Genomic DNA, 15,667 nt, shown 5'->3' with positions numbered 1-15,667 from the left:
TTAAAGGAGGCTTCTCCAAAAACTATATTTTGATTATCCTTTGTCTGGCACCCTAGATTACATACTAAGATTTGAAATGGGTGGGGAATATGCCTTTCTGTAAAGTGGGGAAAGAACTATTAAAAACACATATTCATTCTCAGATCAGTTTTAGAAGAAGACAAATGGAAGTAAACGATCTTGAAATTGACTCCCTTAAAATTGCATAGTCCTTGGAAAGAATTGTATAGGGTTCGTATACTCTAAAGACCAATGGATTAATGAATATAATAAATTAACTACTATTTTATATATTATCCCTAATCCTAAACAACCCTATGCAATAAGTACTGAATTACCTTCATTTTACAAATGAGGAAACTAAGGCTTAAAGCAGTTAAATGATTTGTCCAAGGTTTTCCAGCTGGCAAGTGACAGTATGGAACTCTAAACCCAAATGTGACTCAAAGTTCATGCTCTTTTCTTTTTTTTTTTCCTTTTTTTTTCATGCTCTTTTCATATCACATTGCATACATCCAATGCTACCAGGCTGCTCTTACCTTTAGTACATCAGTGGGGTTGGCTATAGTGGAAGATATCACTCCTGACACTACCCCACAGATCATATTAATTAGAAGAGTTTCATCTGTAAAAAGGAAAAAAATGTCTGGTGTATTAAGTACGAATTTCAAAGAACAGAGTACTCATCTATCAGAGTAAAGGAACCCTGGGCAGAGAAATGACTGTAAGAAACGAACCACAAAGCTTATGAAACTGAAGAAACTTGTATTTCTAGATCCCAAGTCTACTGAAATATAAATCATTATTTTTTAAAGTATTTCTAAAGGACACTAGAACATGTCCTATTATTCTATATACAGCAAGCAACTGCCAGTAATCTACATAAATGCAGAATGTGGTATTTCTTCAAACATTTCAAACACCTAAAGAAAATTCTTTTGTCTTTTTCTGTAGAATCATCAACTCTGAAGACTTAAGAACCAAATGTTAAAAAATGAAAACTAAGGGCAGCCTGGGTGGCTCAGCGGTTTAGTGCCACCTTCAGCCCAGGGCATGATCCTGGAGACCCAGGATCAAGTCCCGCGTTGGGCTCCCGGCATGGAGCCTGTTTCTCCCTCTGCCTGTGTGTCTCTGCCTCTCTCTCTGTGTCTCTCATGAATAAATAAATAAAATCTTAAAAAAATAAAATAAAATGTTTAAAAGAATAAAAATGTAAAAAATGTATAACAGAAAAAAATCAGCTAAATACTAATTTTGACTGACCTTGATATCTACTAGCTTCCATTTATTTAAAGAAGGTTTCTGTAGACAAGTATGAAAAACCAGTCATTTGAAACTAAATCCGTTCGAAAGAAAAAAAAAAGAAAGAAGAAACCACAGAGCATAATGTTCTAAAATGAAAATTTCATCTTCACCATGCCTCCTTACCATGAAGAGCCTACACAAATAGAAACTAGGTAAACCCAAGTGAAGCATCTGTGAAAGGAAATTATTTTAGGAAGCAAACCCTTCAGAATCCTTAAAGAAGCTCCAGAAAAAGTCAATTTAGGACAATAAAGTAATTCAAAGGACATTACTAATCAAAAGGCTCTCCAGCTATCCCCACCCATGAAACAGTCCCAGGTCTTTGGTAAAATACCCATTTAGTACAGTATCAGACTGGAAACACTGCAGCAGCAAATTTAAAGACATAGGATAATGCTAAAAGTGGGTAAGGTGGCCACAGGTACAAAAGAATCTACTATAGCTTAAAGTTACTACATCTAACAAAAGCTTATCAAAATTAGCAGCTAGAGAATTGCTTATAACTGAAGTCCTTTTGTTGATGAGGACAGCATTAGTTTTCTGGACAAACCTGTCCATGGTCCTTCTGTGATGACCAGAAGCCTTTTTTTTCTTTGATAGTAAAAGGAACAAACTTAAAGAGTAGGTCCGTTTAACCTACTAATCACCTCTGCAAGGATTAATCCCAAGTTAGTAGGAGCTCACTTTGTCCTTGTGATGACTATCACCCACTCTCAGGCATCCCATGATAAATAATACTTCTCAGTAAGCATGATTTCAATGAACCCTTTCAGTATTATTGCAAAAGAGAATGAGTCTATACTGACCTTCTAAACGTTCTACAAATAATCTCTTCAAGCTTTGGTAAATGCCAATTTTGATGGTGCCATATGATGCCTGTCTTAGTAAGGCAGGAGCAATTCTGCCAAAAAAGAAAGAAAAAGTCAAGTATACTCAACATGTACTTGCAGATTATACATATCTAGATAGTCTACTCATTTCCATTACTCACCTCATTCCACCCAACTATATCAGAATATGCATTTTTTCAAGCACCCAAGGAACATTCACCAAGAGAGAGCACGTTTGGATCATAAAACAAACCTCAACAAATTTAAAAGAATTAAAGTCATATAGAGTATGTTCTCTGACCATAATGGAATTAAACTAGAAATCAATAAGGAAAATCCTCAAACACTTGGAAATTAAACAACACATTTCTAAACAATCCATGGTCCACAGGAACTCTCAAAGGAAATTTTAAAAATACATAGAACTGAATGAAAATGAAAATTGAACATATTAAAATATGTAGGATACAGCCAAAGCAATGCTAAGAGGGAAATTTATGGCACAAATGCTTACGTTAAAAAGGAGTGAAAGTCTCAGGCAACCCTCTCAGGTCCCCTTCCCCTCCGGGAGCTTTGTACTATCACTTTACTATCACTCAATAAACTTTGCTTTGCTGCCCACCAAAAAAAAGAAGAACAAAGAAGAAAAAAGAAGAAAGAAGAAGAAGAAGAAAAGAGGGACAGTTTCAAATCAATAATCTAAGTCCCTAACTCAAGAAACTGGAAAAAGAAGAGCAAACTAATCCCAAAGCAAGCAGAAGAGGAAGAAATAATAAAGAACATAAATTAATAAAATTGAAAACAGAAAAATAGAGAAAAATCAATGAAACCAAGAGATAGCTCTTTTGGAAAAAACCAGTAAAATTGATAAACCTCTAGCAAGGTTCACAGTAATAAAAAGAGAGAAGACATAAGTCACCAATATCAGGAATGAACCAGATCAGCATTTAAAGGATAATAAGAGAAGGCTATAAATAAATTTATGCTCATAAATTCAGCAACTCAGAAGAAATGGACTAATTCCTTGAAAACTACGAACTACTAAAACTCAAAATGATATAGATAAAAATATGAGAATCATCAAAAAAGATGAAATAGATAATCTGAATAGTCCCATAACCATTAAAACATTTTAATTCAAGGCAACCTTCTCAGGTCTCTTCCTTTTTCAGGAGCTTTGCATTCTATCACTCAATAAACTCTACTACTGCTCAAAAAAGAAATTTTAATTCATAATTAAAAGGTCCCAAAAAAGAAATCTCCAGGCTCAGATAATTTCACTGGGGAATTCTACTAAGCATTTAAAAAATCAACACTGGGGATCCCTGGGTGGCGCAGCAGTTTGGCGCCTGCCTTTGGCCCAGAGCGCGATCCTGGAGACCCGGGATCGAGTCCCACGTCGGGCTCCCGGTGCATGGAGCCTGCTTCTCCCTCTGCCTGTGTCTCTGGCCCTCTCTCTCTCTCTCTCTCTCTCTCTCTCTATCATAAATAAATAAAAATTTAAAAAAATTTAATATTTAAAAAAATAAAATAAAAAATAAAATAAAATAAAAATCAACACTAATCTTACACAATCTCTTCCAGAAAAAAGAAGAGAGAATACTTCCCAATTCATTTTGAGGCTAGTAATACTCTGATACCAAAACCAGACAGAAAGAATACAAAAAGTAAAAAAACATATACCAATATATTTCAGGAATTTAGATGCAATAATCTTTAACAAAACATTAGCAAACTGAATCTAGCAATGTAGAAAAAGAAGTATACACCAGTATTCACCTCATGGAGATTTTGGTGGGGGGGGGTTATACAGTATTATTTTTTTATTAAATTATTTTCTATTTAAATTCAATTAATTAACATATAGTATATTATTAGTTTCAGAGGTAGAACTCAGTAATTCATCAGTCTTATATAATACCCAGTGCTCTTTACATCATATGCCCTCCTTAATGTCCATCACCCAGTTATCCCATTCCCCCCACCGCCCTCATGGAGACTTAAAAAATCAACCTTACTCCCTTACAGTTGTAGATACATCTTTAATCTATCAAGGAGGTACTAAGCCAAGATTTCACCCTATTTAATTCTGCTTATAAACTGAAAACATTCTCACTCATACCTCCTTTGAGATTCTTCCAAATTGCAGAACTACACTTTAGTAGTTAAAAATAGAAAGAAGACAGAAGCTTGGACGGTTATGATTTTTAAAATGATGACTAAATATGCTTATTTCTGACATTATTGCTTGCTATTAGAAAAAAATAATCTTGGATTATCCATGCTGATTAAAGAAAGGTAGAACAGCTGATCTATGATTCACTAGTTTCAAGATGTATTACTTGATTTTTTTTCTCTAAGAAAGCTATCTTTTAAAATGAAGTCCAACACAGGTTAATAATAAAATTGATGAAAAAATAGTAATAATAAAATTGATGTCCATTCTCTGAGCAGTAAACTGGCAACCTAGATGTGGGAGTGACCTAGAAAATTGGGAGCAGATACATGACAAAATGGATGATAAAACACAAACCTACAGCTAATTAAAAGTTGACCAAAAAAAGAGGAGTCTCAGGACACCTGAGTCGCTCAGTGGTTGAGCATTGCCTTTGGCTCAGGTCATGATCCTAGGGTCCAGGGACTGAATCCCACATTGGGCTCCCCGCGGGGAGCCTGCTTCTCTCTCTGCCTATGTCTCTGCCTTTCTCTTGTGTCTCTCTCTTGAATAAATAAAATCTTAAAAAAAACAATGGGTCTCTAATTCTGCATTTTATGTTTAAACTGCTAGAATAGTATTTCTTTAAAGAGGAATATTTTTTAAAGAACTGAGTATTTTTTTTAAGAACTGAGTATTTAGCAATTCAGGAAGAATATCATGGAAATAGACAGTTAATTGGTGCTGCTATTCATAGTGGCTATCGAGGACTCTCAGGAAAACAGGAGAAAGCCACTGCTGCAATGAGATATCCATTTTAAAATGTATCACTTAAAGCCAGATGAACACAAAATCCAAAGCTCAGGACCTACAAGCAAGTGAAATATAAACTGGTAGGTTAATATTGAATTACAAGTTGGAATGAATACGAAGGGCACATACTATCAGCTGAAATACATGGCTTCTTTAAAAAGTATTTCTATTAATGACGTAAAGAAAGAACCCAGTCTCACCCAGAATACAGAGCCAATACACCTTCTTCTTTATAGATTCGGAACAAGGCATGAAACATTCCTCGGTATTTTATCTCTTTGAAACGGACATCAATGCTTTGGCCCTGAACTTGAAGTCGCGTTTTGGTCAGATCCACAGGGAAAGTTCCTGTGAAGGGAAACACTGATTTATATGTTTTTCCAAAGAGTCACAGTTAAAATTTTGGCCAAATTTCAGCCAATGACAATTTTAAAACATAAGACTAAGGCCTTTTTATATAACACATAGAGGGTATCTCTACTAAGAGTACCATTGTCAAGAATCCCATGTGGTAAACTGAAATATACTGTACTGTATCTAGGCAGTAGGATTTACCCACAGTATAATTCAAACTGTGACATAATAAAGTGCTTTAAGATAGTCCTAATATACTGTAAATACAAAATAATTTAAATGATGTTTTAATTTCATCTGTTAACATACAATTTGGCATTTGTCTCTTCCTCTGTCCCCCATCTCATCTAATTTCTTCTTCACAAAATCTCCCCAGATTTTCACAAAGATAGAAATTTTTGTTCCAGGTACCCTTATATACTATTAGAAAGTTTTGGGATCCCTGGGTGGCGCAGTGGTTTAGCGCCTGCCTTTGGCCCAGGGCGTGATCCTGGAGACCCAGGATCGAAGCCCACGTTGGGCTCCCTGCATGGAGCCTGCTTCTCCCTCTGCCTATGTCTCTGCCTCTCTCTCTCTGTGTGTGTGTGACTATCATGAATAAATAAATAAAATCTTTAAAAAAAGAAAGTTTTGTGGTTTTTTTCTCTTTTATCTGTTTACAAGAAACAAATAGTTCCCTAATATTATGAAAGATAATGGCAAAGTCCTATTTGGTCTACCCATCTTGGTTTGCAGGTAATTTGGGACTAATACCAGCAGGGTGCTTAGGAAATTTCTTCAACCAACTTCTTTTATTATATCAACACACAGAAGTGGCCATTACATCGACAAAATATGTTTCAGGGAATATTTCGAAGTATAAAACTAACAAGGTGATTATGTAGCTCTGGTCACTGATGACCTTGATATCACATCAGAGCATTTGCCAAGAAAAGTCAACAAAGATTAATGGATTACAGTAGCTTATAAATAGTTTAGGAAGGAGAAATTTGGAAAATGAGAAAAACATAATCTAAAAATATTTCAAAATTAAATCAAATAGAGAAGACTCTAATTTGATCCTATTAGTCAATTTTCTTCTAAAATGGGACAGAGGTTTGAAAGAAAGAAATCTGGATACTTACTAAGAAATCTGGATACTTACAACTCAGCATAAAGGAAAGACCATTAATACAAAAATAGAGCAGAAACTCCTATGTTATCTAACTCCCTTTATCTTTTCCCATATATTACTTAAGCCTAGAACAAATCAACAAATCATTAAACTATCAAAAGAGCTTCTCAAGTTTGACTTTTCTTAATCTCACTTACCATGTCACTAGTACTTTCTCAGAACAAACAGAATGAGCATTACTTTTTCTCTAGTTTTCATCAAAAATAACTGCCACCATAAGCTAACCATCTATACCATAAGCACATTTGTCAGTTTTCACATTCTTACCAAATTCAGCAACAATAGAGGCAAGGCCGCCATATACAAAGGGTTTCCAATTCAGACCAGACATCTCATGGCTTACAGTGGCACTGTTCTGGTGCTAAAAATAAACATAAATCAGAACAAGGCACAAGAGTGAGGAGCATTTGTTAGTATCTGATCACATTATTTATATCAACAAAATTGGCAAATAAAACAGAAGTAGAGGAAAAACCCTACCAAATGGAATGTAACAAAATGGAGGATCCTGTTTTATGTGATAGATGATGATGAACATGTTCTTTATTGCCATTTTGTATGGGTAGGCGTGCAATTCCCTCAAAGATGAACTTGCACCCTTCATTCTCTCCAGTTTAATATTATCCATGTCCCCACCCGAAGAAGAGGATTCAGTCCATCCAGCACAATCAGCTTAGACATTCAACTAGACAATTACAAGTGAAGGAACGTGGAGTTCAAAATATATAGGCTGAGGCATCTCATAAAAGCAGTTCATGGTATTCAGTTACCTTGATTCAGGTGCAAAGGAAAGGCTGACACCACTACCCTCTCATCTCTCCACTAAACTTCGGGGTTTTAGCCCATCTAGCTACTTCCAGCTATACACAACTTCTCCCTATAAAGTCCAAGCTGAACTAAGTACTTTTTCATCTTCCTTCTGGTTCCCAGAGGAATGAAACAATAAAAATGATGTCTCTCTTCTAACATTTAATGTACATCCATCTACTGAATTTCTTTTTCCCTGGCCTTTGAAAGAACATACATACAAATATTTTTTCTTTGATGTTCAGACTCTTTAACAATGTGTTCCTACTCCCGGCCCTCTCTCCTTCTTCCTCATCCCGCCCCCATTAGATCTGTCATCTTCAATCTTTTCATGTTTGTGTTTCCTGTCACTCTCAGCTATTTCTCTCTTGGATTTTATTTTTTTTCCACAGGTATGCCCTTTAGACCAGTGGTTTTCAATTTTTAGGTGCACCAAAATGATCTGAAAGGTGGATTAAAACATAGAGTGTTGGGTCTCATCCTCAGAATTTCTGATTACCATCCTGGATTTGGCCTGAGAATATGCAAGTTTCCAAATAATGCTAGTGCTACCCACGGCACTAATCAGAAATTCCAGATCATTTTGGTAGTGTCACGACTTGAACCTAGGCAGTCTGACTTTTGTCTGAGTCTTGATTTCTGACCATAAAACACTTGGGAGATGATTTTGAAATTCATTAGTATATGTACTAATGATGCTCCATGCATCACCTACTAAATCCTGGTCCAGCTGGAAGTAATCTCTTTTAAGATGGACTCTCAGATTTCTTTTACATATTCCCTTTCCAGAACTTCACAGTACCTATACTGGGTACTGCCACTTATGAGCCCTGTGACCAAGTTACTTAACCACTCTATGCCTGCATTTTCTGAACTATAAAATGGGGACAATAATAAATACTATATTATAAGGTTATTGCAAAAATTAAATGGGGGCAGCCTGGGTGGCTCAGCAGTTTAGCACTGCCTTCACACCAGGGTATGATCCTGGAGGCCCGGGATCGAGTCCCACGTCGGGCTTCCTGTGTGGAGCCTGTTTCTCCCTCTGCCTGTGTCTCTGCCTCTGTCTCTCATGAATAAATAAATAAAATATTTTTTAAAAAATTAAATGATGTATGTAAGATACCTAGAAAAGTACCTGGCACGTAGTTCAACTATTATTTTTTTAGGTTTATTTATTCATTTTTCTTTTTTTTAGTAATCTCTACACCCAACCTGGGACTCAAACTCACATACTTTTCCAACTGAGCCAGTCAGGAGTCCTCTAGTTGAATTATTAGCTATTTTCATTACTACATTTTTTAAAGTACTCAAATTTGTATTTTAGCAAATACTACTTACTGCCCACCACCCCCACTGCCCAACTTGAGGTTAGCACCACTGAGTCACAGTCTCTTTCTAGGGAAGACTATGTATTGCTTTATTTCCACAAAAGGCAATCTCTGTAACTAAGCACAAATGAACAATGTCCCCAAAGAGGACAGCAAACAAGCAAATGTTTTTAGTTACAGGCCACAAAAATAAGTATGGGCACTTCCTTTCAGGCATAGTATGATTGGGGCAGCCCAGGTGGCTCAGCGGTTTAGCACCTGCCTTTGGCCCAGAGTATGATCCTGGAGACCCAGGATCGAGTCCCATGTTGGGCTCCCTGCTTGGAGCCTGCTTCTCCCTCTGCCTGTGTCTCTGCCTCTCTCTCTCTCTCATGAATAAATAAATAAATATTTTTTTTTAAAAAAAGCATAGTATGATCAGCCAGTCCATCTGATATACAGAGTCTGGAATATGTAGCTCTTTTGGAAGAAAGTTATTGAAAGAAACTCTGAAAAGCAGAGTAGAAATAGGCACTTCAAGAACCAGCTACAGTTTGAAATGAGTCTTAAGTACTAAATATTAACTTATTAACACTCACATTTTATTACAATTGATAAACATGACACACATAGTGAAAGGGTAAGCATAGAAAAGCAAGAACCGTGGTATATTCTCTTAGTCAATGGAGATATTCCTAAAGTCAAACATTTCAAATGGCTACTATGCTTTTCTCCAAAGCTTTCTTTTTATAACTTCTTTCCACTCATCTCATTACAGAGAAAGCCTCTATAAGAACTTTATTATCTGCTACCTAGACTTTTAATAAGGAAGATGCTCCCAGGGTTCAGGGAATAATAAATCAATTAAAGGCAGGGGGCAGAGCCATAGCAGGGAATGGAATTTTAGGTCAGCCCAGAGATTCTTTAATGAAGTTTTCACAATGAGGTGAAATGAAAATAAGGGCACCCAGTGCCTCTTTCTTCAGCTGAATATACTTAATTTAGAGGATTATCTATTAGGAAATTATGTTCTTCCTCCTCTTGGAACATTTTTAAAAATCACCTTTCCTGTATGAAATGTAGTTGGTAGTTGATTTTGTTTAGTATTCTTCTCAGCAAAATAAGACTGGCTACCTTAATTTGTGCCTCCTCCCCACACTATCACTTAATATGATTGGTCCATGAAATCCATAAGTCTAGGGGCCACTGGCTAAATTCAACACTGCTACCACTCCCCCATCTGTCAGTAAAATCCCTTTTACTCCATGTTTGGAAAGAATCTTGTTACAAAAAAAAGTCCTTTACATCTTTAATTAGGTCTGCTTTTAGACATTCTTTCCTCATACTGAGCCAAAAGTCTGCTTTTCTCTAGTTTTCACCCATTTGGGGAGGTAATATTAAACAAACTTATTCTTTCTCCCTTGGGGGAAAAAGACCTCCCCCTTGGGGGGGGGTCTTTCAAATTTTTAAAGAAAGCTATCATGTTCTCCTACATCTTATCTTTCTCAGTGTAAACATTCACCATAATTTTCTTCACTCACTATATTATACTCCACTTACCACAGCTGAAAATTGCAGTCACTTTTGTGGGGGCCATATCACACTACTGAAATCATTAAAATGTCAGCTAAAACCTGTAAGTCTTTTACATAAGGATGTATACATGCATGCATGTCATTGCATATCTATTCCACAGTTGTGTACTGTTTTTTGAATCTTCATTTACCCCCTACTATATCTTAATTTCAGACACCCATGATGAAATTTCTCTTCCAGTTGCCCCATGCTATTTTCTCTCTTAACTAGGTATGATCCCTGAAGGCAAATACCATGTCTCACAGTACTTCTCATAACCCTTGTACAGAATTGGGTATATATATATCCATTAAATAATTAGTTGATGCCAGTGTAATGTCCTTTATCTATGTATGCAGTGTGTATGTAAAAGATTATATGAGAAATTAGAAAGTTAACTTGTGGGACCTGAGCAATGCTACACACTCTGTACATAACATTTTGTTTTTATTGATCCTCAGATTCTCTAGTTCTCTTCCCTCGCTTTTGTTGCGGAGAACTACTTGTGTAAAAGACCCTAAGCATGCTAAAAATGGTTTTTACCTGTGGGAACTATCCTCAGATATGGGTAAAAAGGAAAGAAGTCACTTCGGAGTTAAAACAGAAATACACTACCTTAAATATTTATCGCATAAAGAAGCCAATGAAATATGTCTATAAAATGCAAACGTGTATTCTGAAGTCTAAGGAAAATCTGATAGCCTAAAGAGTGAGAGGAATATCCTACAACATAAGTTACACAGCACTACACTATTCCAAATATCTAGTCAGAAAAATCTGGGTGCTTTTCTCATTTTCTCCTTTAGAAAGGAGTAGCCATTACAGATTCTCAGACTTGGGAGGTAATAATGGAGACAGAAGCAAATATTTATTGGAAGCATACTAAATGCCCAAAACTGCAACATGCTATGGGTATAAACATCATGTTAAAAACAAACATATGTTCTAACACATGACAATATTTATCATTCAACCTATCTTTCCCGGACAATCAAGGAGATTGGGGTAGGAATAAAGCTGTATGAAATATAGTACTTGCCTTTCAAGAGCTTATAGTCTGGCAGAAGAAATCAAAGTAGTTCATTAGAGAAAAATTAAGTACTAAATTATATAGCACAAACTGCAAGAGCAGGAGCATGGAAAAGGAGACAATCAACATGGGCCTGAATAATTTGAAAGGCTTCTGGAGGTGACAGACTTAAAATGGGCCTTGACAGAGTGCAGGTAGAATCAGAATAGCTGTAGATAAGGGAGGGGTAGAGGAGGAAAACAGGATGAAGAGAGACACAAATGTGGGAAAAGCACAGCATGTGGAGGCAGGCATCAGTATAGTTTGTTCCAAGAACAAAGAGTGCAAAATAACTGGAACAGAGAACTCCCTTAACAGACTGAAACAATTATGGGACAAGTATGATAAGAAAAAAGACTGAAAAGCTTGAAACTAAAATGTGTGTGCGGCAGGGCAGGAAGGATACTGTAAGGTTTTGAACAGGGAAGGGACATGAGGATATCCACATCTTAGCATACTAGGGCTGCAGGAAGCAGTGGATTACAAATAAGAGAGGCAAGGAAACTAGCATAGGATTGTATGAAGTAAAAGGACAAAATAAAGCAAAGCAAAGCAGACAAGATGTTTGTTGGAAATGAGATTAGAGATAAACTTCTAAAATGGAAACACAAAGGAACTCGATGATGTAGGGAATGAAGACAAGAGTTCACAATAACTCCAAGCATCCCTAGCCTGGAAAAAACAAGGAAACACTGGCAGAAAACTATAAACGTCCCTGCTGTTACCTTGTCTGAGAATCTAATTCATGTTGATAATGGCTGTCATCCCAATTAGTTAGCTGAACTGCATTTTAATAGATGCCTTCAATGCCTTGACCTCAAGGAGTGGCAGGGGGTAGAAACTGAAAGGGAGCATCTTTTAACAGCATCCCTCACACTAACACAATGGAGGTGTTTGCTTACTCCGCTTACAATCACCGCCGCCGTTGCAAACTTCACCCTTAGAAAAATTAGGATTATTCCAGGAAAGATACCCATTCACCCTCTGGGTAGCAGGATCTTGCCAGTTCCTCAGCTGTCAGAGCGAGTTCGTGGAGAGAAGGGAGGCGCCTCAAGAAGGCGGCCTCCCAAGGGGGTCGAGGAAGCAGGGTTCAATCGAAGAAGTAAAACCACCGATGCCAGAAGAGTGAAAGACAGGGAAGGGACTCGGCTGAGGGGAGAGAGAGATCAAAGGACCGTTAAGCCCCTCCCAGGCCGGGAACCAGGCCAGCCGGCCCCGCGCGGCCTGGCGCGGCCCAGCCCCGCTCCCCAGCCTGGAAGTCCAGGAGCTCCCCCTCACCTGCTCGGGCTCAGCGGACGACTGGGAAGCCGAGGCTCCCACAGTCGGAAACGCCACCGCAATGCCAACCCGGAAGCATTGAGACCAACGGAAGTAACCAAGTCGTCGCCTTAGCAACGGTGGCACACGCATTCCAACACCGCCTCCTCAAAGCCTAAAAAAGAAGGCGCAAAATGAGAGGTGTAAAAGACAGGGGTCCTAACCGGGGAGTAGAGCAGGCTGCGAGTGCAAAGACCCAGAAAGGGCAACCTTTCGGGAGGTGTAGGGAAAGAGAACCAAGTCGTGAGAATTTGGCAGCTTCTGCAGTTCACGTGCTCGCCAGGGGGGGTAGAGACGTCACCTGGTTACCGCGTTACCACCCACGATGCGTGTACTAGGGCTGGGAAAGGGCGGGGGTAAGAGGAGAGGCCTAGCGGAATGTAAAGGACGCGAAGGGCGGGACAATCGTAGTGAAGGGGCGGGACAATCGTTGTGAAGGGGCGGGGCGCGGCGCGGCGCCTGCGCGCAAACTACAAAAAAGGAGGGAAAGTGAGGGAGGCGGGGCAGGGGACTTAAAAGTAAGAAAATGAAGGAAAGGAGTGAGCAGTATTTAGTGAGGTGCCCGAAATCGAAAAGAAAATAAAAAGTAAATAAACCGCAACACTGAAAGGGGGCCAGGTATTAGGGACTGAGGAATCAGACTCAAACCCTTAGTCAAAGCACACAGTTTAGAAAAAAAAAAGGTTGGAGGGGATCCCTGGGTGGCGCAGCGGTTTGGCGCCTGCCTTTGGCCCAGGCCTCGATCCTGGAGACCCGAGATCGAATCCCACATCGGGCTCCCGGTGCATGGAGCCTGCTTCTCCCTCTGCCTGTGTCTCTGCCTCTCTCTCTCTCTCTCTCTCTCTCTCTATCATAAATAAAATTTAAAAAAATTTAAAAAAAAGAAAAAAAAAAGGTTGGAGACAGAGAGACCATAAAAACTTAAAGAATCTGAAGAGTAGAAAAGCTAACAAAGGAGTTCAAATTAATCCGTACCTCACAATCAGCCAGAAAGAGGAGAGCCTGATGTCCGGCTCCTGGCTCTAACCCCTTGGGGGACCGGAAGGAATGGTTGCAAAGCACCCTGGGTAATTCCATTGTCCAATGGGCTATGTTTTCTTTTTAAACCTCTCACGAGAAGATTCCATAATCACGCGAGAATACAAAATGATACAGTTTGTGTGTTGTGTACAAGTAAAAGCGGCAAGGTACATGGCCCTAGATCATTGTTGAATTAATAAATATTTAGAATACTTTGTTCCAAAGGGTTTTTCTCATTTTAGTTAACACTTTGGTTTTCACCCATTAAAAAGATGTCTTCAGGCAGCACACATAATATTACCTGATGTGGAATGCTTACCAAGGACAGTGCCAAGAGCTTCATGTGCAGGCAACTACATGAGACAGGTACTATTTTTTTTTTTACCCTTTTGATAAAAAAAAAACTGAGGTCTTGAGAGAGTAACTTGGTATTAGCAGAGCTGAGACTCAAATTTGGGTCTGACTGAGAAGCCTAGACTCCTAAAAAAAAAAAAAAAGATGTTATGTATTTATTTGAAAAAAAGAAAGAGCCCGAACAGGGGGAGTGGCAGAGGGAGAGGGGAAGCGGACTTTCCGCTGAGCAGGAAAGTATGTGGGACTCCATCCCAGGACCCCAGGTCCATGACCCCAATGGAAGGCAGATGCTGAGCCAACTAAGCTACCCAGGCGCCCCTAGAGCCTAGGATCTTAACTACCATGCTATACTGTTCTCAACTTTAATAATACCCGTTACCTTCAGAAACTTCCTTACTAAAAATAGATAATATAAAAAACATGTGCATGCATTCCAAAATGTGAATTCCCTTCGATTTATATCTCAGCAAAGCACTCTTCCAGCTAGACAAAGAGGGTTGTAGCTTAAAGTCCTTCTTACTTGGAAGGACTGTATTCTCCCAGTGATGGGAATTTTATGTCTCCAGTTCTGGCCTGGTCCTGTCCCTCACATCCAGGTCACTGAACCTTACAGAATTAAGGTTCTTCTCTGTGAGCAAATCACTGTCTTAACTTTTCTACAAGACCGCACTTTTGCCTCAGCTGCAGCCACCACCAGCTAATATCACTCACTGACCACCTAGGTAAACTTTGTTAAAAAGAGCTTTGTTTTCAAACAACTTATTTTATTTTATTTTTAAAGATTTTATTTATTTATTTGACAGAGCGTACAAGCAGAGGGAATGGCAGGCAGATGGAGAAGGAGAAGCAGGCTCCTCACTGAGCAAGGATCCTGATGTAATGCTGGATTCCAGGACCCTGGGATCATGACATGAGTGGAAGGCAAATGCTCAACCAGCTGAACTACCCAGGTGCCCCTCCAATGACTTATTTTAAAAGTTCTATAATAGATTAAATAAAAATAGCATTTCTGGAAACATAGACGCATACCACACTTTTATTTAACATATTTGCTATTTGATTGCTTAGGTTGTTTTCAACATTTTTCTAAAACAACATAAAAAAGATCTAATCCTCATTATCAAAGTTGACCATTTACCTTTTTAATTACCTTCTATTTGTAGTCACTATCTCATAGATAAGTATTTGATTATACTCTGTCTTGTGTTATGCCTGAATTCTGATCTCTCCAGGAGATAAAGTATTCAAGAGGATAGAATACTGGAATCCTCAAGTTGGAAGGACACTTAGAGGTCCCTTCTATAATATTTACTATGGACAGTTATTCCAGTCTTTGCTAGAATACTTCCAGTCTAAGTATACGTCACAAGTCAGCCCATTACACTATTGGATAACTGATAGAAAGTTTTCATTTATGTTAAACTAGAATGTGCTTTCCTCTATCTACTCTCCCAAAGAAACACTTTTCTTCCCAAAGAAACAGTCTTTTTTTAAAAAAGATTTTATTGATTCATTTGAGAGAGAAAGAGAACAAGCACGGGGATGAGGGCAGGGCGAGAGGGAGAAGCAGACTCCCTGCCAAGT

The 15,667-nt window shown here is 38.4% G+C and overlaps 1 protein-coding gene across 2 annotated transcripts in view; it reads right to left on the bottom strand.

Annotated features, from left to right (window-relative positions):
• The window catches only part of SLC25A14 (solute carrier family 25 member 14), a 32,796-nt gene extending 19,719 nt beyond the window's left edge, over window positions 1-13,077 (bottom strand). Inside the window, exons 1-6 of one of the 2 annotated variants that reach the window (XM_055338253.1) lie at window positions 13,011-13,077; window positions 12,671-12,824; window positions 6,899-6,992; window positions 5,304-5,451; window positions 2,112-2,206; window positions 540-625 (exon numbers count right to left, since the gene is read on the bottom strand). In XM_055338253.1, the coding sequence (XP_055194228.1) occupies window positions 540-625; window positions 2,112-2,206; window positions 5,304-5,451; window positions 6,899-6,992; window positions 12,671-12,802 (555 nt within the window). In that variant the 5' untranslated portion in view covers window positions 12,803-12,824; window positions 13,011-13,077. Of the gene's footprint in view, window positions 1-539; window positions 626-2,111; window positions 2,207-5,303; window positions 5,452-6,898; window positions 6,993-12,670; window positions 12,825-12,919; window positions 12,958-13,010 lie in introns of those variants that run through there. The other variant, XM_055338254.1, reaches the window with a different exon arrangement.
• Window positions 13,078-15,667: the final 2,590 nt, after the last annotated feature.

This window comes from Nyctereutes procyonoides, unplaced genomic scaffold (assembly GCF_905146905.1).
Source record: "Nyctereutes procyonoides isolate TBG_1078 unplaced genomic scaffold, NYPRO_anot_genome, whole genome shotgun sequence".
NCBI classification, from domain to species: Eukaryota; Metazoa; Chordata; class Mammalia; order Carnivora; family Canidae; genus Nyctereutes; species Nyctereutes procyonoides.
The sequence above is the reverse complement of the archived record's forward strand: the minus strand, read 5'-3'. Positions and strand labels throughout refer to the sequence as shown.